We start from the raw sequence: 27,637 nt of genomic DNA on the forward strand, positions 1-27,637 counted from the left end.
GTTTGGCTGAGCTTAATTTGCCATGAAAGACAACTTAGATGTGCATGGTGAACAATTTAATGATGCTACATTTCCCTCTTAGCTGCTATTAGAGACTTATGAGAGCCTAGGTTTCAGTGATTTTTTTACATGATTGCAGTTTTTAAACCCATATCATATAGGATGTTATGTTAAACTAATCAATATGTACAGAACTGTTACATTTTTCACGAAAAAAAATAATTATAGCCTTCTTATAATCACAAAAATGATTTAAATACATTTGTGTTTCTTTGATATTGATGTTTTCCTCAAAGATCATCATCATCTGTGCTGAAACTGCTTCTTCTGCTGCTTCCTTTCGAAAGGTCAGGTGATGTTGCAGACAAGAAGGGGTCTGTTCCAAAAGGAGAAAACTCTTCTAACATTTGTTCTTTTAAAGCAGCACTGAATGATAAATCTGTGAAGTGTGAAAGTGGATCAGAGAAGGCATTGGATCCATCACACAGGTCAGTGTTGTGTCCAAGTGACAAAGGAATCTGATGAGAGTAGTCTTCTGAAACATCTTCTCCGTAGGATTGTTGTTTGATGACTTGTGATGCTAGTTCTACTGTACATAAGGCTGGTATTGGAAGACCATTAGCCCGGGCCTGGATTTCAAGTTCCTATAGGGTAAGAAGAATCAAAAGTAAGTAAAAAAATATAATAGTTAGTAAACAATAAATTCCAATGGGGAATCAGTTGATTTATTTAAAATGAAAACAGAGATAAACATTTGACCTAATGACCAATAAAACTGAAGCAGATGTTAAACTGAACCATTTTAGCAGTTGATTGAATTGGAAATACCATACTATTAACCCCTTAATGACAATGCATTGTGAGCATGTAGGGGCTTTGTTGTGAAGGAGTTAAAATTATCAAGAGCATTTAACTGGGTCTGTATATGATCTCTGCAGGGGAAATTAGTCAATGCACAGAACAAATAACAATAAGCTGCAATGTGATACAGTCACAATTCCAACTCTAACATAGAAAGACATTCTTCACAATGTAAGCTGTAACGTTCTAGAAATGCACTGACTATGGGGGTAGTACCTATCAGTATTATACAAGGCTTTTATAAATAAATATGCATGAAATGTATCTATGGGTGCAAAGTTGGTTGAACAAGGGCTCCATCACCAATGGTACTTTGTTGAAACAAACTTGTAATCAGAAGTAGGTCTGTGGCCTCCAGATTTAGAAGCTGGGCACCTCTGATCTAGGCTTTAGTTAAAACCATGTGGAGTACATACAGCTCACAGCTCACCAATTATTAGTTAGTGATTTACATAATTCCATTATAATTCCCAGTGCTGAACAGGACATTATAACTAGTGCATAGCACAACTTATATACTGTTATTGTTCACACCTTGTATGAATTTATATATATAATTTATATTCCTCTTATGTTTTGTTTTGTACATATCCATTGCCTACCTGCGTTCCTGTGCAAATTACATTTTTTTTTCAAGAAAACAGTGTAAAAAAAAAGGGTTACTAGCAATTGCCAGTGTTCACACTATGAAGCTGTGCATGTTTTCTAGAACTTAATCATATCAGAATATATTCATCTGAGTGATCTATAAAATCAGTTAAAAATACATTTTAGAAGCTACAGATGGTTAAATGAAATGATAAATTAGTGATATAGCAAATAAGAAAATCTGTGGTTTATCGTTAACTTTAACTAACCTGAATACGAAGCAGCAATCGTCTGTTGGCTTGTTCTAATTTTTTCTGCCGGAGTTCTAATTCTCTTCCCCTTTGTTGTTCTTTTTGGAGCCACTTGATGTATTCTACCGAAGCTTTCAAAATAGTTCCTTTGTTCCAGCGCATATCACTGCAAAATGGAGAAATAACCTTTTCACAATTGTGCACATCAGCAGAATTCATAAGAACTTACAAAATCTTTTACATTAAACTGAAATAATGATTTACATGGCTATTATTCACTCTTAGATATTATTGCTTCTGAATGGAAATTTTAATAGAATAGTTAAGAAGGCCATACACAGAAAAATTGATCCTAGAATGAAAATGTGTCAAAAGAAACTGATAGAAAGACTTTTTTTGCAAGAGTGCTAAATGTATTATCATGATTCCACCATTACAGTTTTTATATTTTAAGTGAAAATTGCTTTTATTATTAAGTCTAAGATTAAAATCAATGTGCAGTACTTATACATTAATGGAGTAGGAAATGTACATTACTAAGCACTTCAAACTGCATTTTATTTTAAACACGCTTTTCTCTGAATGTGAATCTCATGAGAAGTGGGTGGAGAATTTCATTGTTTAAAAAAAATCCAAATTCTGAATACTAATGTATATTACGACTCCAATGTCCTCTCAGTTATTTTATCATATTTTCCCGGAGTTGCTGCAGTTCATGAGCAAATGTACAGTATGAATACGTTTCCAGCAAATATTCTTTTTATTTTATGTGGTATGCTACGTATGCTCACAGAAGTCCACAAATACTGTTAAAGGCTCCTAGAGGCAATATAATCAAAAGGGTTTTGTTTAGAATCTTTTGTAATTATGAAATATCTGTTGGTTTACTCATCACCACGGTAATTTCTGTACAGATGAAATAAATGGATAATTTCAACAAACACTCCAAATAATATACTTTAGGATTTTTTTGTCTTTTTAAGATTGTGAACCAGTTTGTGAATATTGTACAGGTTCATGTGAACATATCTGGATGCACACTGGCAAACTTAGCTGAAAAAAATCCACATGTATTGAATGCTAAGAACTAAAAATAGACTTACGGATCATTTGACTTTGGGATCAGTGTGCCAAGTTCTTTAATCCTGTAGTTAATATTATATCGTCTGCGTCGTTCAACTGTTGATAAAACATAAGTTAAAAATTATTCTTTGTTTTTGTAAAAGTAAGTATATGTATATACTAAATATTTCCAGATCTATTTTCCAGACTTTATATTTTATCTTGTTATTCAGTTCTGTTCTTTTTTCTAGGGTAAATCAATGTTTATTGAGCATTTAAGTGTAAGGGATACAGAAAGGAAAATAAAGGGAAGGAGGGGGGAGACCCAGGCACAAATAAAACGCCGGTGCAAAGGCACCAAGCGCAGCATACCCAAGCGACCATATAATAAATCAACAGAGCTTACAGTCGGAACATACAATAATCATATCAGGTGCACATTTTTGTATGACAGCAGTGTGTATGGAAGAACAGCCTATGGCCGGTGAGGGGGGGTGTAGGTGGGGGGGTGAGGAAGGGAAGGGAACAGAGGGAAGGAAGGAGAAGGGAAAGAGGCAGGGAAAAAAGTGAAAAAAATATATAATTATAGGAGGGGCAAAAGTAGGGACGTCGAAGGAGGATCCTAGACCTGTGTCCGCTATCTCCTATGTGGGCGTAATCGAGAGCTAGAGATGAACTGCAGCTAGTGATACCTGCCCTAAGAGTAACGACTGGGGCAAAGGAAGAGGGGATGTGGGAATGAACTTGCGAGTGCATATATACTGCGGAGGGGCGAAGTGAAAAGAGACCAGCCTTAAGAGCAAGGCTTGAAACCATGCCAGAAGAGGCATGGCATGGGTCCCTCCAGGAAATTATCAATGCAGTGGAGAAGGGTCGAGGTGTAGTTTACGCGTAGAGCAGATGGAGATGTAGGTGCAAGGTTATATCCCGGCTGGATATCTGTTTAGCATTCTGTGGAGTACCAGAACACCCGTAGTGCTTTGTGATAGAGGGCAACGAAAGAACTAGGGATAGCCCCGAGCTATGCACAGAACAGATGACTTGAATGGCGTGGTGTGGGTGCAACGCGCAGCAGGTGTCAACAGGACACAGTGGTGTGTAGTCCAGCGTCTTGTAGATTCTCAGAGCTCAAGAAATGGGAAATGGTGTGTAACAGGTAAAACATGCAGTATCTATACGGAATCATTATTCCTCAACGTCTCTCTCGTACGAGGGAAAGGCATGGGATCCGGCATAATGTTGTTATCTGGCTGGCCGGTTCCTTGTCTAGCGCATGAAGCACGTCGAGGTCGTAGCGGGAGTGGAGGCCGAGAGGGCCCATCTTCCAGCTCCAGGCCCATGAGAGTCCAGTCGGGGAGGCGAAGGTCCGAGAGCGCCAGTAGGAGTGCCAGTAGGAGATCCGGGACCTCATGGTAATATTACAGGGTGAGGGAGGTCACCCCAGCGGTACGGGATGCGCAGCCTCTGCAACTCGGATGTCAATGGTCACAGGGCGTGTCTCACCTGCAGGATAAAATCCAAGATGTCCTGGTAGAAGGTAACAGAGTGACCCAGCAGGGGCCACAATCGCACTTCCCGCGCCTGGGCCATAATGGCCTCCTTATGCGTGAAGTCGGTGAAATGACAGACAATGTCTCTCGGGGGCTTGACGGGTTACCTCTGGACTGTAAGGCCCGATGAACTCTGTCCATGGCCCTGGTGGTATCGATTGGCCGGCCCATAAGGTGAGTTAACAGTGATGTCTGAAGCACCGGCAAGTCCTTGGGGACTCCTCGGATCCAGATATTCTGCATGTGTCCCCTGCTGTCCAAATCCTAGATGCATCGCCTAATGTTCCCCAGGTAGCGGAGGTTATGGCTAGTTGATTGCTGAGCCTGTAGGGCAGCTTGGTGTTGCACTGCGATGCGTCTTCCAGCGCCACAACTCTGCGATCCAGAGATGTTAAATCAGTGCGCAGAGCAGATACCGCGTCCCGCACCACCTGTTTCAGCTCGAGGATCAGTGTGGAGAAATCTGTCCTCCAAGGAGCTGAGGAGAATAGTTGCATTATCTCCGATGTGTAAGGGTGCTGTGGGGGGAGCGGTGCTGGCGCGCCATCATCGAGGGAGGACAAGCTGACGGGAGACTGTGCCTCGTGGTCCTCTCAGGCCTGGGAGGCCGAGTTGGTCAGAGTGCGGAAAGACTCTCTTATATCTTATGGATGTCATATTTTTTGCGTTTTACCATTTTATGGAAAAGGATCTACCATGCACTCCACCAGGGGGAGCAATCAGAGATCTCCTGAGTCTCTTGTCTCCTCCAGGGACCTTCTGGTGGGTGTCTGACACCTAACAGAAAGGAATGCCCAATTGTGTGATCTGGTATCCCTATTAAAGTGTTGTACAGGTGCTTACCGAGCACCGATATACCTGATCTGTTGGCAGTTAGCTAGCAATGCCATTAGACAGTCTGATCTTCCTTACAGCAGCACAGAGATGCCCCTGCTGCTACAAAAATGTCAGGATGGCATCCTAACTGGTATCCTGACAATAACAATAAGACATTAACATGTCAGTGCCCTTTTAAGGCAGAGCATAAGGGGGCAGCTGGCTAGAGCCCATGCATTCATCATGGCCCCACAGTGGGTCGCCTATGTGTTGCCTACCCTTGGAATAGCCCCAAAGATAGAGAAGAAAGGGAAGTCGGGCAGAAATGGTAAGAAGAGGAAAGAAAATCTGCTTCAAGGAACAGTTTTTTGAATTATTTTAAATGCATATTAGTCCATGTTCCGTGGCCCCTAATGCATTTTACAGCATGCAATTTTGCATACATGTAATAAGCTGGTGCTAGTGGTTGTAATTGCTGAGGCAACTGAGGATTACTCTAGTATACATTTAACATGAAAGGGATAGACAACTACCTAGATGGGCCCACATTTAATGTTGTGAAATCTAGTATACCCACAGAAGATACTTACTGAGGTTATGATTGTCCTTCTTTTGCCTTTCCTTTGCCATGGCTCTTGTATCTGTTTCCAATAAAAATAATACATTTATCACAATTTGAAAATATCTTTTTTATTTTTGGTATATGTATAACTGAGCAACATGATGCAAACCATAAAAGGATATCAGACTGCATAACTGCAAATTTTTTAAGGAATATTGATCTGATACAACTAAATAGAAATGTATTACAAGAGTCCAGGTATGTTCATTAAAACACTATACTATCTATGAAACAGTATTTAACAGTGGCCATTCCTGTATTAGATTACTGTGTCCTTTAAAATGACTCATTTACAATTGTTTGCTTGTATTGTTGTGAATGAATCACGCAATGTCTATACTGCAAGCTTTTTTTTTTTTTGAAGAGCCCATTTTCAAATTTGGTTTTGCCTGTATTGCACCACTGCAGAATATGTTGATGCCTCATTTCAAAAGTCATGTAATTTTTTTAAATATTACTTTTCACGTAGAAATGTTGAAACATTCCAAGCCTCCTTTCACAGTCTAAGTGCTAGAACTCATATAACCCTACATTTTCAGGCTCATGTTAACCCTTTCTACACCCAAGACTATAAAAAGAGGAATACTCTCTTGTTTACATTTAAATGCACGGGCATCCAATGTAAAATAGACAATGTTGCTAATCAGTTACAGAAAAAAGTAAAATTAATGTTAAATATTTGCTTTTATTATGGTGCCCTGTCAGTGTGTTGCCCTTATCTATTGACAGGTTAACAAACCCAAACCCTACTAAAATGGATGTGATGTCACAGATGCCTCCCACTCTAATATTTATATATATATATATATATATATATATATATATATATACACTATAGTTTCCTCAGATAGAGTGGTAAGGATGTCCCTTAAATCTAACCAAACGGAACCATTATCAATATATTAACATTATAATGAATGACACTGGGACTTTTCTTACATCATAATCAAAAACCTATTGACTTTTTTCAAATGTTTTTAGTGAAATAGCCATATGTTTCATTTCACTGCCATTGACAAATACTAATATAGTCAGTCACTTACTGAATGGATTTTCTGTTAGCCTAAAAACAGCCGTTTGTTCTAACTTGAAACAAATTTAATAGGAGATAATTTATGCAGTTGATCTTGTGCCAGCATTTGAAAGAATCATGTGTTTCCCAAAATAATTTGATTTCAGAAATACATGATATTCATATAGATTACAGGGCCACGATTGTTTTCTAGAAGGGTCCAAACTAAGTACAGTGTAAACATGTCTGACTCTCCTTGCCCTGGTTATACTAAAATAGAATGCATTCCAAAAGACATGAGCCATTGATTTGTTAGGAAGTGTTTCGCTCTAAAGAAATGTTTAGTACTGAAAAGAAATGGGTAGTCATTTCTGATATAATTGTGAAACTAAGGTATTCTACAGAATTATAGGAAGAAAATGGTAAAAAGCCTTTATCATATCAACAATGTCTTCAAAATGTATTCTCCTAAATTTCCCTGAATAGTTTGCCCTAACTGCGGTGTAGTTATGTTGTTCATGAGTCTTTCGTAACGGGTTTATTCTCTAAAGCAGAAATCTGCAGGAGAACTGTGATCTACATTGATCAGATTATTTGTTTGTCATGAAGGGCCAGACCCGAAAACCAGCTTGACCCTGCATAGTTTTGTTGGTGAGGTAACTATAAGAAATTTAACTATACACTATACATGGTCAACCCAGGATTTTTCGCAGAATGAGGTTGGTGATGTAAGTAAATCTTAATGCACATTAATTTATTAGTAAAGTTAAATTCATTCATACAAAAAGTATATAATTTTAAAAACATTACCTGTAACTTCCCTTTTCACACCTATACCAGTTGGACAAGAAGTATTGGAAAGTCCCATGTTGGAGCCCGGAATGCCTTGGTCACTGTTGTAAACATCCAAAAGGTTACTTGGTAGTGGAAGCTGAAAAATAAGAATGAAGAGGAGAAGGACGTGCTTTATAATTCTTGGATAAGACTGTTCTGCCTTAGTCATAGCTAAATAAAGAAAAAGTGACATAAGAAACTGGGCAGTAAGGACTGCATACAATTAGCACAGTAGTGAAACATCACAAGGGAGAAGTTTTGTATAGGTGCAAATTACACACGACTACCTAGAGCCTTGAAAACAGATAGCAGCACTGTGGTGATGATTGATTACAGCAAAGTTTATCTAGAGAAGTGAGAATGAAAAGTGCTGAAAAAGTGGAAATAATTGTGATAGAAGGAAATACAGCTGGAGTTATGAAAAAGCACTAAAATTAACCTGAAGCCTCAGAGTGATATACATTGTGGAAATAAAAGAATGATTATATATACTTAATAACTTTATGTGTTTCTAAGGTGCAGTTTAAGAATTATGGATTAAATTGTATAGCATTTGGGTCTAAAGCATATAGCACCAAATTTATATTCCAGAAGGAAATACAGCTGGAGTTATGAAAAAGCACTAAAATTAACCTGAAGCCTCAGAGTGATATACATTGTGGAAATAGCAGCCTATAGGAAAGAGGGTCACTACCATCTCCTTACACTGTAAAAATATATTTTTTTTTTCTAATGGCTTTGTAGGTAGGGAACATTTTTGAAAGAAAAAAAAAAGGTAGAGAAAAGTCAGCGCACCTATTAGGGGGTCCAGCCAGTATAACAATGTAACTTCCAGGCCCAGAGAAGCCCTAGACACCCCAGCCCCAAACTAATTCCACCCACCTACCCACATCCATGCTTTGAATATTAATGCTTTTCTTTCAAGGTAGTGACATCTAACATGGGTGTCAGGGTGTAGAATTGAAGGCATATGAAAATATGGTTTAATGGGCTTTTATCTGTAAAACAGGATAAGCCATATAAGGTGTTTTTATATGTAAAATTAGTAAAAAGAAGTGGGCTTTGATGATTGACACTGGATTGATACTGGGCTTGAAAAGTTCTGATGATGGCCTGAGCATAGTAACAATATACAAAGTACATAATTAGCCTCTCTGATGAAAACAAAAGCCTAAGAGCAGATAGAACATCTGCTAAAATCAGGACCATTGTTAACAGTGGTCAAGCTAGTGTTTGTGTGCCCCATAAAATGCCTTCTTTGGTCCTTCCTTTAATCGAACACTTCTTTCGAAGTTCAGTAGGCACAAGGATGGGCCCTGTGAAATGCTTAAGGCCTGGGTAGGTGCATTGTATGTCTAGCCTTAAAACTGCCTTCTGACCAAAACAATGCCTAATGCTTTTCTGACATATGCTTTGTCATATATGTACTGATTCAATGATTCCTATACACTTCACATAGATATAGGGTAAATTAACAAAAACCAGCACACATTTAATGCAGTGGTATACAACTTTAGTCCTTAAGGGCAGGCCAGGAATTCTGAGTATCCCTGCTTTAACCAAGTAGTTTAATGCTTTTTTAAATCAGATGCCTATATTTAAGCTGGGATATCAAAGCTGTTTGCAGCCGTTGAGGACTGAATACAATATTGAGTTTGCATTGTGAATCGCAATGCTTTGCATAAACTGGGATAAATGTATCTTCAGAAATAGAATTTTCAGCATCCATTCATTCATTTATCAATTCATTTTGTTTAATTAATATTTTGGCATAGATATATTTTAGTTAAAATGTATTTAACATATTCTTTTTGAGACAAATAATGTAACATAAACCTACAGAATAAAATTCCTAGAGATTTGCATGGCTCCATTGTAAGTAATGCCTACTCGTTACATACAAAATCATGCATTCTTTTGTATTAATCTACATGACCAAAAGTACATGGACAACCCTCCTAATTACTGATTTTCTGATTTTCACCCATTGTGGTGTATACAATCAAGCATATAGACATGCCATCTCATAGACAAACATTGTCAGTAGAAGGGATCATTCTGAGGAGCTCACTAACTTTAAACTTGGCACTATCATAGGATGATACATTTGCCACAAGTCAGCATGTGAAATTTCTGCCCTGCTACATTTCCCCCCCGTCCACTGTAAATCCTATTATTGTGAAGTGGAAGCATCTAGGCGTAACAGCTCAGCCACAAAGCAGTACACCACACACACTCACAGAGTAGGGCCGCAGAGTGCTGAAGCCTGTAGAGGATAAGAATCACCTGTCCTTGGTATCATCACTCACTACAGAGTTCTTGTTCCAACATTGCTGTGCCCCTATACGCAAAGTTAAGGTCCAAAAAGACATGGTTCACAAGTTTGTTCTGGACAAACTTCAGTAGCTTGCGTAGACCCCTGACCTTAACCCCACTGAACACCTTTTAGGTGAATTGGAACACTGATTGTGAGCCAGGCCTTCTCATCTAACATCAGCACCTTACTTCATAATTGCTCTTTTAGCTGATTTAGCACAAATTCTTTCAGACACACTCCAAGATTTTGTGAAATACCTTTCCAGAAGAGTGTAGGCTGTTATAGCCACAAAGGGGGGGGGGACTCCATATCAATGCCCATGGTTTTGGAATGTGATGTCCAAGAAGCTCCTATAGGTATGACAATCTGGTGTCCACATACATTTGAGTGTGTATGTATATATATATTTATATATATCTTAATATGCCAATATGAGGTCACGACCTTATTCAAAATGCTGCAGACTACTTCTTGTTGCGGTGGATAAGTTAGGCAATTTCTTTCACCACTGCACTGAGTTGCCTAATAGTATGTGAGATGTGAGATTTCCGAGTTCAAAATGTTCAAAACTGTTTGCAAAGTGTAGCAAATTTATTTTTACCTCTTAATAATGTTCTTAGCATTATCTGTAGAAAATGTTTGCATTGGATGCTTTTATACAAAGGCAAATATAACCAGGCCAGAAATGTCAGATCATAAGTGCTGTTCCACTTACACAAAAGATTCATTGTACCCTGTGTTATGTTACATAATGTAACATTAGCAGTTCTGTTATTTTATATTTTCTAACATAGGTTTAAACACATAAAAAACGGAAGTACATTTTTTGTCCTGTTTCTATGGCAACAACCTATATTTGCCTGGTTTTGTGTGGCATTTATGTGTTTTTGGCAAAATAATGAATAAATCAATATTTTAAATGACTGGACATTGTTTTCTTGAGACAGTTTGGGTATTTAGATGTTTCAAATTTAAATTTCAGCAGAGTAGGTGGAACAGCACTGTTAATGCAGAAACATGAATGAGCCCCTGATTATAATCTGTCCCTAAGAAACATTTTATTTTAAAATATACCGACCAATATGCCTTTTTAAGAATCATAAAATATATTTTATATTTAAGATTAAATATTGAATCATTAAAAACAATTTAAAATTCTCCTGCTTTTAGAAATGAACAGTTAAGAACAGAAATAAAAAAATGTTTTGGGGTTTTTTTTTTAACAATAAACAGATATGATTTGTATTAACTTGTAAAACGGAAACCAAATATTCCAATCACTCCCAAAATAGACTGCAAAAGCATGTTTTAACTTTGGATTTTGAGATTGAAAAATATTGTACGTACCACTAATGATTTCAATACATAATTTTAAATTAAAAAATAAATTGATCCTTACCTTACTCTTTAGCAGGTTGAAAAGTAGGTTTAAATGCGTGTTATAGATGTTTCCATTTAAAGGGCAGAAGTAAGCAGTGAAATGAACTTTGTCTCTGCTTTACTCGGTATCCTTGTTTTTAAGATGTTTTTTACTTTGCTAGGCAGATTTTTATGTTAATGTTTGCTTACTTCAGTCTCTGCAGTGCCCTTGTAAGAAATGTGTACACACTCCATACATTCTATAATGGCAGAGGTAATGCATACAGAGGGGGAGGTAGGTTCATTTCTTTCGTAATCTCCAAATCTTATTTACACAGTTCACAGCTAATTCATTGCTTTAGTAAATTAACAAAACTGGCAACATATTTTGGACCAAAGTAAGTTACTTAATTTATAAAATGCTGCCAGCAGTTGAAAACACATACATGTATCATTGATTTAACACAAATTAAAAATAAGTAAAGAAATACGCCCCCTTCCCATATCAATAGATGCTGCTTATGTTTTCAGGTGAGATGTGAACTTTTGAATTCATTACAAATCTATAGGATATACCCATTGTAAGACCATCTACAATAACCTTTAATATTCACAAAAGCACATATGTAGACACACACTGTAGACTGTCCCTGCCTGATCACAATTAATAGCATATACTGTACACTGCCCCGGCCAACACCACCCATTGTAGACTTTGATATAAATATGGGCCCAGGCCTATATAAGACGTGGTACCAAGGAACACAGGAAGAAGGCAGAATTAATTTGATTTAAAAAAAGTTGTATGGTGTAAATGTAACTGAAGATTACTTAAGTCTCTACTTTACCTACAACATATGTAATAATTATGTGCAGTTAGTCTGCTAAAACATATAATTTACTGTAAGGTTTGGAAACCACTTACGCAATAAATCATATCCCTTTTTTAGAATAATACATGTGTTTTACTTTTTACCTTTTTCTTTGAGATTAACAAATATTTGCAACAGTTTGGTGTTCTATAATCAATCTATTGTCCACTTACACCACTTGGCATCAATAATGTCTGTTCTGTACAGTTCAATCCATCATCATTAAAACTTGATTCCAGACTAATGATGTCCTCAATAACATCTTCCATCTGTTAAAAAAGAAACATAATTTAAGGAATACCAATATGAATTGCACTTAAGTATTTAGATTAATTATTTGTGTCTGTAGGTATACAAGTATAAAAGTATACAAGTAATATTTCTGGAAACAAAAGTGAGGGTAATTACATAAACCATATTCATAAATACCAAAGTCATGCTAGTTTACAATGCAAAAGTATCCAAAAGATATATATATATATATATATATATATATATATATATATATATATATATATATATATATATATATATATATATATATATATATAGATAAGAAATATGTCATTTTTGTAATGAAATAATAACAATAAACTAAGAGGCGTGATGTAACTTTTTGTTGAGATATGAATAACAAGAAGTCATGTATCAAGTCCTAGAATATGAAATTCCGCTTGTAAATAATATTTAAATCACATTTATGTAAGACAGCTCTCTTCTTTTTCTCACAATTTCCCTTGAGATCCACTTCTTTAGTATACATGCTTGCATGATGTCACAGTGGGTGAGGCTGATAAAATGATTGGTGAAAATAGAGTATACTTGGCCCACTGTCCGAGTGACAAGCAAAGTTAGTAAAGTTCAAGTTTAATACACTGCCAAAGGCAGAAAAATATATTTAAAATTAGCTAAAAGTTCTAATTTTGAAAGAAAAGTGACTGGTCATCTTGCTAAAATGTGCACACTTGGTGTCAAGGGTAAATGTCAACTTTGTTTTACCTAAAAACAAGCTCATTTTATTAAAATGTTTTTTCACGGTCACATACATAACGAGAGTGTCATGGAGCATTATTATTGGAAGATGTGTAAAATAGGAAAGGTGAGTTATATGGACAAGAAACAAGGAAATAGACATTGTAGTGAAGCAAAGGAGTGTAGCACAATAATAAAAGCAGATGGCAAAAGGGAAAATTTGCATGTGTATCAATATTTTCTATTATGTTTATCTAAATATCGAATTCAACCCAATATCCCATTAGAAACCTGCCATTTACACATCTAAGAAGATATGTGTGTCCAATATGTTTTATAATATATCTAGTATATACAGTGTATAACTCATAATTGCAACTTAATGGAAAAAAGTGTGAGTTCCAAGAACCTGAACTAATACTAATAATTAAATTTAAGTGATTACATATAAAATTCAATACCTCATTTTCTCGTCCGGCTCCCAGAGCTAATAACTTGGTAACCGAACCATCAATAGTGCAATTCTCTGTAGAGGGAGACATGTGTCCATTCCTTATCTCTGGGTTGACTCCTGTGGGTTGACCACAGTGTGAATGGGAATATGCAATAGCCTGTGCAGAACATTTTGTTCCAAGGGTTAGGTACTGTTTTACTTGCTGCCTTTGTGTTTGTTGTATATGGTACTTTGTTGGGTTATCAAGATGTGTCTGAACCTGTAATATAAAATGGTTACAGAAGATGTATCTATGAGTGAAAACATGTTTTTATATATTTCTATAAAATATCTGTAAGTAAACTCGTCAACATGATATAATGTGTATATCTTAGTACGCTGAGCATCTCAGTGAGTCATGCAAGTTCATATGAGGGCTTTGAAACTACATCCCTAAATTGGTGATGCACTGCAGTTTCTAATAATACAACAGCCTTTATACAAACAGTAAACTTAACATAAAGACAATAACTAAAACACTTCCTTTTTAAAATCTGAGAAAATGTTCCAATGTATTTTATTTCACAATTACTTATATCCTGCACTAATTAGACAGTATGCCAATACTTGATCCAACCCTTTGGCATGTGGTATTTATAGTAGAAGCTAATATGACTAGTATGTACAATGTATAATATGTTACTGAGACATCTTAATATTACAAACATTTTAACCAAATGAATTCCATTTCTCCTTACCTCATAGTATGAACATTCAGTTAACTGAGGCATCTTTAAGGATCCCGTAAAGGGAAGTGTTCAGTCCTAGCAGTTGATGTTTTGTGCTAGGTACCCGTAACCAGACTGTCCTCTGGAGGTTGCAGTTCAAGAATGACAATGTTTGAACTCAGTAGGACTTTTTAATCTTACTAAGCATGATAAAGGATCTAATTGGTTGCAATGAGACCATCCTTTGATTACAAAGATTGACAGTTACTTCAAATAGCTCTGCCTCATGTAGATGTCACATTCCTTTAATTTAACCACGACAGGAATACTAGACACAACATAAACTGTATTGTCAATTGAGTCTTGCATGTTCACTCCAGAGGGGTTTGCAATGGTTAATTGCAAGCATTTAGTAATAAAATCCTCTCAAGTGCACCATGTTTGAGCATTTTTAATGGGCTCTCAGCGATCATCAGTGGTGACGTGATTTACTACCCATATTTAGATATTTTGTTTCAATTACGCAAACTATTTAGAATTCCCCCTAACATGTATTATATGCATAAATAATCCGCATTAAGTACTTTGAATATAATTTAAGAATGATTAATCATCATTTTATGGGACGTCTTTGGTTATTTACATCTAGTTAACTGACATTTTTAGTATTGCTTCTATTTTTTTTATTTTTAAAGCAGTTTGTGATATACATAAAAGATGGTTAATAAAAATGACAAGTTTTACTAATAACGATGAAATTAAAAAATTTAATTTTCTTAAACACTTTTGCGATTAATATAAAGTGAAATTATTTATATGTATCATGGTAATGCTGCAGAAATACAGAGAAAATATGTGCGGTAATCATTTGAGTGGTGAATGGCTAGAGACAATGTACAACAAAGTATGATTAACAAATTCAACACACAAAACACATTTATTTAACCCTCATGCAGTTATAGTGGTAAATTTATTTTATTATTTGTTTTTACTAAACTGGTAAAAAAATATATATTTAATAATGCTGTATGATATTACTTTTTTGAATAAGTAAATCAATCTATAATTAGTGTCAATTTATGAAATTCTAATAATAATTCAGGCCACTCAATATGGTCTATTGGGGTTTTATGTAACCTTACATTTCTAGATCCATTTTATTGTTTAAAAAAGATACCAAATTTGCAGAATGAAATAGTTGGAAATATCTATACAAAGTGACCATGCGGATTGGCAATGATACTTTTGTTAGTAGTGTTAAGAAGTCAGTTAAAATTACCTATTCACCTATACTTTTTTAGCTCAAAATGTATTTATGCCCTAAGAACATTTGAATGTATACTCTTCTACAACTTCGCAAACATTTCAGGTGTTATTCACTAAAGGTTAGTTAAGAAGGTCCAGCCCCAGAGAACTTCTACAGCAGGAAGAGATTGGCTGGTCCCATATAATGTATAGTTAGATCAGTGAGGTCTCTTCAAGACTCTACCTACATATTGAATTATGGAGGGCCAACTCAACCCTTCATGCTGCAAAGATTTGCTAACGTATCCTGCACACTTGCAGGGTCAGCACACTGTTCCCAAGGAAAACTGTGATCTTGATGCATCTCATTCTTTGAGTTCATTCATCAAATGTATTCTAATTGCCATGCATGGACATAAAACAATGTGTTTTACAGCTCGGTGTGCCAAGTCTTTGTTGCGTTTGGTCTTACAGAAGGCCTAGTTTTATACAGTAGTTTTCTTGGTACATAGTGTTAACATTCATTTCACCCTCACTATCTATATTATGTTGTTATTAACTAAATACATATTTTTCTTCATGTCCCATTTAACACAAAAATACAAATATTATATCTGTATATGTATAAAAATATGTTTCAAAAGTACTGTTGCAAGCAATCTTTAGGTTATTATCTTGTGTAAAAAGTAAAATCCATAGCAAAAAGCAATGCAAAACAATATTATTATTCCAATATTATATTATATATATATATATTATATTATATTATTATGCAACCAAATGTTACCACATTTATAAACTACCTAAAATCCAATTATTTTCTTAATTATATGAAAGTTGTATTATAATAATTTTGTTACGTCAGAAGCATAAGTAATCTAATATGTACAGCCCAATTAAAAGCCTGATCAAAGTCTGTACTGAACAAGCTCACTTGCTGGATAAATAAGATAGAAATTAAAGCTCTAACACAAACAAAAGAAGTGGCTCGATTTAGTCCTCAAAACACCCAAATAGGTCATGAATTGCTTTAATCAAATACAGCTATGTTAATTAGAAATTGAGTGACTAGGGGATCAGTGGGTTTGTTAACGTCTAAGTAAATCTGATAACTTCTCCGTTAGCATGGGTGGCCAACATGTCACACTAGATCTGTCCCATCATGTTCAACAATTAAAAGGATTTATTAAAACAACTTCAACTACATCATTCCCTAAGAATGACCTGATTGCCATGCATAGATTGTAATAGAAAAACGGTAATTGCCGTACGTAAAACAAAAAGGAAAACAAATATAGTGGCCCAGATTTATTAACACAGGTAAAATGTAGCATTTTTTTTATGACAATAGTTTCAATCATTGTTCAGTTTTTGTAAGACATTTATTGGACATTGAATCTAGCCCAGTTTAAGAAGCCAGAGCTATCCACCAAATCCTTGGAAGGGGCAGGATGTGGGCAGGGAGCAAGCAGACTTGAATGGGGAGCGGGTAGGGCCAAGTGCTACACCTCGCTGAGAGATTACATACAGAGACCCGGAGCCTGGTAACCAGTTCTTATTTCTGGAGCCTCTGGCCAAAACTTTGGTGATACATAGGAGACCTTCTCCGCAGTGGAACCTTTTCATTGCTACTGCTAATGTGAATGATCATTGCAAGTATTGCCTTTATCCTTCACTTAAACTTATATAAAACAAGTTGGATGATAAAATCAGTTAATCAGTGATTCTTCAGTAGCACATACCTAGATTAGAACCTAGCCATACTGAGAAGAAGCAGCATCATAACCTGGGCTTAATTCATTTTACCCCCCCACACACACACACACACATACACGCGCACAATTCAATTTAGCAGTGAAATATTTAGTATTAAATTAAATATCAGTCAAGAAAAGAGCTGTAACATAATATTTATACAGTGTTGTCAAAGTTGGAAGAACAACATGCCTCAGGTGACCACCGCTTTGTGATGAATTCAGTCTACTGCTGCTATATTTTGCTAGCATTCTTTTAAGAAGACAAAATTATGTTTTATACTACGTCCGCTGTGCATTCTCTTTCAGTTATCGAGTAGAGGAGGTTGTTTTTCTTTTGTATTCTATCGGTGTGGAGCCCTGAAGGCGGCTACCCTGATTACCTGTATCAGTGGTATACACTAGACTTGGGTGCCGGCCAACTCTCCGTGTTCGTCTTCGTGGGGGGGGGAATCTTGGCATTCCAGGATTAATCACCCATTCCTGTGTTCGGTTCGGGTGAATATTCATGTAAATTTTTCGTTTTAATTTTTTTTCTTTGGTTTTTGTAGAAGGGGTTAATACGGGGATAACGTGGTATGCACTACACAGCAGCTTTGGCGTCAGGAATTTAAAGGTCCGGACGAGCAACTGTATTGGTTGCCGGCAGGGGCCTCCTCTGCCATCCACCAATGCCCCTGCTGGCAACCAATAGAGTCGCTTGTACAGACTTTTAAAATCCTGGTGCCGAAACTAGGCTAGCACGGCCCTTTAACTCCTGACAGCGAACCTACGGATTTCCGCTCCTGTTAACCCCTGCAATCCTGCGTAGATAAGGTAGTCTAGATGGGGAAGGGACCAGGGAGATTAGTAAACGAAGACGAACACAAAGATTCTTCGCGTTGTGTGTCTTCATCTTCGTATGCGTTTTGCCACCACTATGTTCGTTTCTTCAGTATTCAAGCTGAACAACGAAAATCCACCCTTCATCTTCATTTTCATGTTCGCCCGAATACAAATGCACAAGTCTAGTATACACTTTGCATTGTGGAGATCCAGTTGCCACACTTGTGTTTGTATTACCTCTAGGTAATACTGCTTTTAAATGCAGCTATTATTATTATTATTATTTGCCATCCTGAAATGAAAAGTAGATGTATAGTCCAGCTTCCTAATACATTTAAGAAGACCTCTGTGTATGTATGTGACCTAACTAGAAGTGATTTCAATAAATTAATTTGGTTTTTCTAAAGGCTGTGACTGTGACTGTTTCCCCTTTAACAATCAATTTAGAAATTATTTTTCACATGATGTTGCATTATGAATACTATTTGAACAACGTGTATATAATAAACATTCTGATAAATACTTCTGGAGTAATCTAGTATGTACAATTCATGGAATTAAATTAAATTCCATTGCACCAAGTAAATGTTTTGTAGCGATAGCCATTATTCGATTCCACAACAAGTGTAAAAGACGCTGAATGTGCAAGAAGGCCAGAGAGTGATAGATATAATGAGACCTGTCTTCCTTAGTCAGGTTTCCAGACAAATGCTGTCAGCTCCATTATGTCCACCAAATCTCTTTCAGTTGTAATTTTATGAACTTAGTACTAAACTACCCATAATATGACAGCAAAATGTTTATTATGGATCTGAACTTGACTTGTAAGTTAGATTCATGTTGTATACAGATCCCTTATTATCTTAATATGTTTAAGTTAACAAGTATGGACCACAAACTAATATAAATTGTGGTTACTGAAACTGTAAAAAATAAAACAATATTTTAATGTTTTCTAAACTTTTAGCTAGTCGACCAGAGTAGCTTAGTCTTATAACAACTCAAAATCAGACAACTCATTCTATGGTCATAAATTAGTTCTGCCAAATGCCCTTTCTCCAAAATGGCCTGCACGCAATTAAACAAGCGAAAGGAGCACAGAAAAGACCCAGTCAGCATGCGAACATTGCCTAAAGTTGTTAGAACTCTTAAAAACATTAAAGAGTATGTTACAAGCTTGTGGCAGCGACCAGAATACTGAAATTAGAGCGGCACAAAGGGCAGTTTCCCCTCTGTCCCCCTTGTCAACACTTCCCTGAGCATTATTTCTGTTTGGCTGTATTGCTTCCAATTGTATTAGCCATTCACACATACATTTAAGTGTATTTAACAACTTAAATTCATTACAGCTCTGTGTTCTGTGCCTACACCTATATGACTGAATATCAAAGGCATAGACCATACTCTATCATGATAATCAACTGAGACAGACCTCTAGTCTGCTTTGTTGAGGTTTTAGTCTGAGTTGCTAAGTGTTTTGCCAAATATATGCAAAAAATGTCTAAAATTGTACCCTTTATGAAACCGCTGAAGGAACTTTATCAAAAACAATTGAAGTCTAAAACGCTAATAAAATTAGATTTTGAAATGTTAGTATAAGCACAAAACAAGCAGGCCCTAAATTAAAAATGTTTTTCAATGCAATTTAAGAATTCTAGGCATTCTAAGCTGCAAGGTGTGTCATTTGACTTTTTTTATTCCTTATCCACTGTTACACAGACTTCTTAATGTGCATTTGTTGTAGAGGTCTACCATGCAAGAGGGCTTGAGGAGGTCAGATATGTGCCTAGATGCCAACTAAATAGTGATAGAGGCCAAAAAGGAAATCTGCTCAGATTTAATCACAAAATGAGATTTATTAATAAAGACCGAATAAAAATCAGAATACCATTTAGCAAGGTCTCAAAAAGCTCTTCTGAGTTCCTATTCAAGATCTGGGATATATCTGTAAATGCAGGAGGAATTCCACCTTCCTAATTTCTTGATGACGTGTGCTGGTATGTTGTGTTGGGATGCTGGGGACGATGTATGATGCAAAACGAGTGTCCGGTAAACGAGGGGGAATTAAAACCTAACCTTGACAGTCATTGTTTAATGTACTGTGTAAAGTACCTGAGAGGTAATTTACCAAGCACCTCAATATTCTTAATTACCCTGGTTGCCAGAAGGTGAATCTAGGAAGTGTAACACAACCATGCTTGGGTGTTGTTCGTAAGGACCCAACACAGAGATTCTGCGAACAAGTCAAACAGCTTGGGGCTGCTCTCTGCGAGAATTGCAAAGTAATAACTTAATAACTTTAAGGCATAAGCGATGTCTGCTTTGGGCAGCCATGTTCCTATAGCCACCCTGAAAATCTGTTGGATGACATCATCCCCAGAGTAATAGTGTGTTTATGATGAATAGATATAGGACATAATGAATGGTATGGAGCTTAATTGATCTTGTAACAAGTATATGAAAATGAGGGAGCCAGGTAACAGTGGGTGGGCAATCAAAAAGTAACATACTATGTATCGTGTTCTGTAAGTCTCCATTTACAATTCAGTAAGTCCATTAAAAATCTTGCACATTTTGAATTCAAGTTGTGATTGTTTTCAGACTGTTGCTTGCTGCCATTCTCGGATTTACTGGCATGGGTCAGAGTTCCTAAACTGTACTGATGACAAGATCGAGTCATATGTAGAGTTTATTCAATTCCACTTTTCGATCAGGCACACTGGGGAAATGCCTAGTGGGGGGATGTCTCACACCCTCTCAAATCTTTTTTTTCAACTGGCGGCCATATGCTACACATATGTAAGTATGAAAAATATAAGGATCATTAGGTGTATTTCTTGGTTTCAGACTCCTACTTGTGCACTTGAGCTTGCCTGGCTTTTACTCTTTACTATTTATTAAATGAGAAACAAGTGAGTGAGCATCTAGCTACCACACAATTATTATTTTTAAATCTTAAACTCCTTTTAATTCCAAACTCTTTCATTAAATTGTACAGTTGAAAATTCACATCCCAACAGCTGATACACTAGAAGCTTCTTGATTAATATTGCAAAGGGTGTCCATCAATGTTCAAAACCATGAACTCACCACCAGTGGGGTTCCACTAGTGGCTTCTATAGCACACCTACACATCATAGTCTTAACTGTTTCTAATATTGTTTTTTACAATGTGCCATTTAAGTTTGTAGAGCTTAACTAACCTTTCAATGAAAAAGGCTTTAAGTAACCATTTTGCATGTCTCACATTCTTGTAATTGAACATGTAAAGGGACTTAACTGTCCCAGGCTGTCTGGTCAGTCCATACCATTCAAAGCGTGAATTAGGCTAATTCCTTGTCACTGGTATTTCACAACTCAAAGAATGCCTTTTATCTACCAGTTTATCAGTAGTTGAGGCAATGTCCTAACTAGAACATGATTTTAAGCTGACTTTGATTCTTGTTTCTTTGGCATTTAATAAAGCATGCTTTTTATGCAGATTTCTTTGTGAATGTCATTCTGGTAACTTTAAACTCCAAAGAATTCAGTCAGCATGAATAAACTTGACTTGGTACCCTCACTACAAATAACAGACCAATGTTCATAGAATATAAAATGTTTTCATAGTGTTAATGTAGATGCAGAAGTGATTACAATTACAACTTTAAACTGCCTTTTTACATGTACTCAATGAAGTACATATATGTACAGACATATAATAATTCAGAACTTTCATTTCAGAATATTTGTATAATTCAAATGAAATAACGTAACAGCTTTTTAAATCTATATAGCATATATTAGAGAAGAAAAAAATACCTTCCACAATCCTACTTCCTACTTAAGCTACACATAAAGGGGAACAAGTGTACAGCATGCCTTTAAACCTATTCAGATAACCAGTGACTTTCGTTATCTGCTAGAACTATATCTTTTTCATTTATTTTTAGAATAAGAATCAAGAATTATTGAGGACTGGTCATGTACTAACTGCATTTGCATAGTTGGGTATATACATTTCACACAAATTCTGTTGATCTTTATAAATAAAAATAATAATAATAATAATTTCTACACCACTTTTCAAAGCATAACTCTTATTTTTAACGTGTATTCCACACTAAAGCATATGAGTATTTACTATGCATTGAATGAAAGTAAAATGTGACTTAGGAACCCCTTTATGACCTGTGGTTTTTCCACCCTTGTGACCCTTGCTTGTGTCTCCTTTTTATGTGTACTTTTTGTATGCACAATGTATGTATTGTTTTTCAAAGACAGATAGGGCTTTCCTTTCATATGCACAGTCCATCAATTAGTAATACTTAAGAAAAAATAAGTAATAGTAATAATTAAGAAAAAAAATTATTAATTTCTATAAATTAATCAAAAATACCTGCCCTACTATGTACAGGAGCAGAAATGTTCCAAGTGGTGCAAAAACCTTGACTTTTTTTTTTATTTTGTCCAGTATGTCATGTAGCACATTAAAAAGTATGCCCCTCCCCCCAAAAGCTATAAACTTGGCATGTCCAGCAATAAACTTTTCTGGAGATAATCAGATTGGAGCATTGATAAAATGAAAAACAAATAGCCTACAGACCTATAGACGTTAACAAAGGCAAATCAATTTTCAGTTGTGCTTACACAGTGCTAATGGTTACTCAAGATGAAATTTAAAATAAATCATGGTGAAAATACATCCCCAATTAAGATAGTCATACGACAACAACATGTAGACTTACACTGACATTAAAACTGCATAATACAAACAGAGATAAACGCATGCAGGCAAAAACATATACAACATAAATATGCAAAAGATAAACACATAACACGTGCTGGCATGCCAAGTATATCTGTACAGTAGGGAAGGCTATTACGACCACCAACAGAAACACATGATGGCACGTGGATATCTCAACAACTCAACTTTATGTGTGCCTGAATGTTTAGCATCCAACTTAACTTGTAACTACAAGCAAATATTTTCCGCTTTCCTTTCTAAGGTTGGCTGGCATTCACATGCTCCAGATCTATGATGTTACATCATCATAAAGCAGGAACTAAAAGCACATAAGGTCTCAAGTCGTTTATTTTTCTATATATTATATATTATTATATAACTGCAATTACAACTACAAATATAGCCTTTGACCATGCTGGAAATACAAAAAAATACATTTTTTAAAACAAAGCTCTGATGCGATTTTGTATGTTCTAATATAATTTAACCTTTTGACATGAAGCCCATTAAGAAGTTGTGTTCTTTGATGAATGGATTGACTGTAAAACGTAGCAGTTCTAGGTTCTTAAAGGTCAAGTTTTAAATATCTCATATATTCAGCACTGCCTCTTCTATTTTGGTATATAAGTGACTGAAAATAACTGACAGCTATAAATGATCAAGTGTAGCATAAAATCTCGAATTATCAGTCATGCCTGCCAGAATTTATTAAAAATATCATATAAATGTATTTATAGGTTTTCATTACAGCGGGAAAGTGTATTTTTAGATTTTGTATTTTTATATTAACTTCTCTATTTTATATTCATGCCAGATGTTTTCATATTGTATGGCATTTGATTTTTCATGGATGAATGGGAAAAAAGAAAACTATATTTGGTTCAAAGTAAAGTCTGATATTTGTTGTTGTGAATTAACAAAAAACACTGAATACTACAGATGTGCTATTATTAGGCTATGACTGTGTGTGTGTATATATATATATATATATATATATATATATATATATATATATATATATATATATATACACACACACACATATATATATATATATATATATATATATATATATATATATATATATATATATATATATATATATATATATATATATACACATACACACAATTTAACCTGCTAGTGAAATAATTTTGCTAGTGATTGTGTCATTTCTTTAAATCGCTTCATTTTAGACACATGATGCAGCCCAAAGAGTATGGTAATCTGGAGGCCTCAATAAATGACCACATATGGTATGCTTTATTATGGAATACATATGTAATAAAAGAACATTAAAATGTAATATATATATATATATATATATATTTAAACAGCATGTCTTATTATTATTGTTTATTATTTGATATAGTGCCATCATAGCGCTGTACAATGGGTCTTCATTTTGCATTATCTATTTGGTCTGGAAAGTTTTGCATATTACATATTGCTACCAGGTTATAGTTAATGCTATAGTCAAACAGCAATTACCCCTCCTAAACATATGGGCTACATTGTCTGTGTACGTCAATAGAGAGTACAAATTATAGAAACAATCTAAAAGGGGATAGCACTAAACAGGATAAATAAAAATGCCTAAATTAATTAATTAAAATAATAGATGGTTAAAAATAGCATATACAAAATCACAGAAATATCACCAGAGAATATAGTCACTAACCTGCACAACATATATAAATAAATATACAAGTATGTATATAATGTACATTCTGCTTGTGACTTATTACTTGGGAAACTCTTAAGTTTCACATCTTGAAGAATTACAGCAACTGCCTCAAGCAACTGTAACTGAACTACCAACCAAGTACAGCAAAATATGAGCTCAATAGTTTTGTGTGTTTTGAGTGTTGGTAATGTATAATATATATTAATCCAAAGAAATCTGAGAAAACAGCCATCTTAGTGCTAAATTTCCTTAGAAGGATGAACCTAATGTAGAGATTTCATGTAAATTAAATGTATATTGCTCATTTATTTTTACCCTCAACTAAATATTAATTGTAATGTTTTACCAAATATAATATATATATATATATATATATATATATATATATATATATATATATATATATAATATTCATGATCTGTCTAATTAGTATTTTTTTACCTACCGGAAAAGACTGAATTTGCACCAGTGTTACCATCTTCACATAATTGCTGCAGCTCATTCTAAACGTACGGAAGTTTTTTACTTTTGGTTTGGGACAGAAAAGAAAAAAAAAGCAGAAGTGTCTTTTATTAATTCCTCCTATAACCTGACTGCAATAAGTGATGATGTGAAAGATACTGTATGACAAAGCATTTCATGACTTACCAAGAACAAAGGCATATACAGTACAGTACAGTAAAAGTTTTAGGTAGGTGCAAAAACGCTGGAAATAATTTCTATGAGCAAACAAAAGAAAAAAAACTAAATCAAATCGACTTTATGTAGGTATGCTTACATAAAAGTCTGTGATTTTGTAGGCATATAATTTAGTGTAGAATCATCAATTTAATATAACAGAAACAGAAATGCCAGTGTAGGAAGAATAAAACTGGGTCAGGAACAGCCAAACTCATTGCTGAAGTTATCAGCAGGCATATTCCCGTCAGAATTTCAAGGGAGACATGGGCTTTCAGGTATTCCGTCGATGCTCTTTTGACAAACCAAACTCAACCATGTCTTTATAAACATTGCTTTGTACACTGGTGCACAGTCATACAGGAATCGAAAAGGGTCTTCCCCAAATGGTTAACACAATGTTGGAAGCATAGCATTGTCCAAAATTTCTTGGACAACAGCATTAGGATTTTCCTTCACTGGAAGTAAGGGGCTTAGCCCAATCCTGATTTCAATAATTAAGATGTGCGTCCCAATACTTTTGGCCATATAGTGGTGCACAAAGTAAGGTCTATAACTACATGGTCGGATGAGTTTGGTGTGGAAGGACTTGACTGGCCCACACAGAGCCCTGACCTTTACCCCATCAAACACCTTTGGGATAAACTGGAATGGACATTGTGAACCAGTCCTTCTTGTCTAGCATCAGTGCCTGACCTCACAAATGCTCTACTGGATGAATGGGAACAAAAAAAATTCCCACAGGAACACTCCAAAATCTTGTGGAAAGCCTTTCCAGAAGAGTGGAAGCTGTTATAGCTGCAATTAAATTATATTTAAAATTTATATAAATATATCATTTTGTGGTATTTTCTCTAAGGTTCAAAGCTCTCTGACTAATAACCAATTCTGGGAAAAGAAAAGATGTTGGTGCGCTATGCTAGCCTTCAGGCTCAGATAATACAAATATGTAACATGAGGCCTACCAAACAGGTGTAAGCATGCTGCAAATACAGCGCATTGGCTGTACAATATATACAAAAAACAAAAACTGTCTGCGCTTCTTACCCTAATAAAGTTGGCAACAAATATATAAACATTATATAAATGAGAGGTTTTGGTTATATGAATTGGCCAAAGCATAATTAAGCTCAATAGGGTGAGAACCTACTCTCGCCTCCTACATAGTGGGCACACAAAGCAGTTTATACTGCTACCTAAACCTTATTAATGTGTTGGGGGAGGTGCAATTAAACCTCCTCCCAATTAACCCTTGGACTGCAAGCTGCAACCCGACTGATGAAGAGGCAACAACCTCAAATATGTGCAAACAAGGAAAAGAAAAAAATATTGGTGCGCTAAGCTAGTCTCAGGCTCAAATAATACAAATGTGTAATATGAGGCCTACCAAACAGGTGTAAGCTGTTATTTTTCAATAACCAAATCTTGCAGTCTGCATTGGAACTAATAGCACCCTGTAAAGTACAATTTTATAATGAGTTCATGACTGCTTAGGCCTGAAGCCTATACGTATTACCCCCACCCAGACCCCTTAAAAAAGACAGACACCAATATGTGGGTAGGGCACTGGCCACAGCTTTATTGTCTCATGCCAACATAACATTAACAAACAACCTGCCAGCTACAGGGACTAGTGCTGCAGGCAGTTCTCACCATAACTTGCCAAGAGTCCTTGCCCAGTGGGTGCCACAAATAGTGGCACTAGTGGTATCTCGTTAAGAGTATCCTGTGCCCTCCCCAGGAGTACCAACGGGGAGGCAATGCCATTTTTAGCGACATAGTCTCTAACAAGAGACTCTAACCGGCTCGATTTAGTCTTAACTAAGTTAAATTAACGAATTAAATCAAATTAATTAGTCAAATTATCTGTCCAGAGAGGATCCAGGTGGGAAAAGGGTAGGGCCCTACCAGCACTCTATTTATGGATCCTTACAAACCCTGTGTTGCAGGCACCAATGACTAAACTGCTGGCATTCCTTTAAACTGGCACAGGCCAGCAGTCATATACGCTTTTTCCTGTCTTCAAGAGAGCTGGTAATTCTGCTAATTTTCAATTTTAAATTCAATGTAATTTTAGATTATTTCTCTTTCAAATAAATGTATAATTTAAAAAACAAGTGGACAATATATAGGCAGTAAACTGATACTTAGCAATCAAATCCACAGGTAACAAGGTTTGATTAGATTAAAATTAACTCATAATGGTAAAGATTAAAATGTCAGATGTTACAATAAGGCGTTTATTGCACAATGTTTCATTCCTTCTAGGGAGTATTGTTAAGTACACAAAAGGAAATATGAAAGAGGAATTATAAAAATAAGGGAAACATCTGCTATTGATTCACATAAAGTTATTTACCACTTCTCTAATTTTTAACACAGTTGGCAGTCTTATCGTCCATTGCTAATGTAATTGATTTAGTAAATGGCAAATTCTATTTT

At 35.6% G+C, this 27,637-nt stretch overlaps 1 protein-coding gene across 1 annotated transcript; it reads right to left on the reverse strand.

The window, feature by feature from the left end:
• Nucleotides 1–3: 3 nt before the first annotated feature.
• TFEC (transcription factor EC) lies at nucleotides 4–24,995 on the reverse strand. Its single transcript, XM_053463393.1, has 8 exons — nucleotides 24,963–24,995; nucleotides 13,578–13,829; nucleotides 12,318–12,413; nucleotides 7,573–7,693; nucleotides 5,719–5,769; nucleotides 2,804–2,879; nucleotides 1,719–1,866; nucleotides 4–644 (listed from the first exon to the last, which is right to left on the reverse strand). Exons 1-8 carry the CDS (start codon nucleotides 24,993–24,995, stop codon nucleotides 291–293), a joined length of 1,131 nt encoding a protein of 376 aa, XP_053319368.1. The 3' UTR covers nucleotides 4–290.
• Between the last annotated feature and the right edge of the window lie 2,642 nt (nucleotides 24,996–27,637).

This window comes from Spea bombifrons, chromosome 4 (genome assembly GCF_027358695.1).
Source record: "Spea bombifrons isolate aSpeBom1 chromosome 4, aSpeBom1.2.pri, whole genome shotgun sequence".
Classification (NCBI taxonomy): Eukaryota; Metazoa; Chordata; class Amphibia; order Anura; family Pelobatidae; genus Spea; species Spea bombifrons.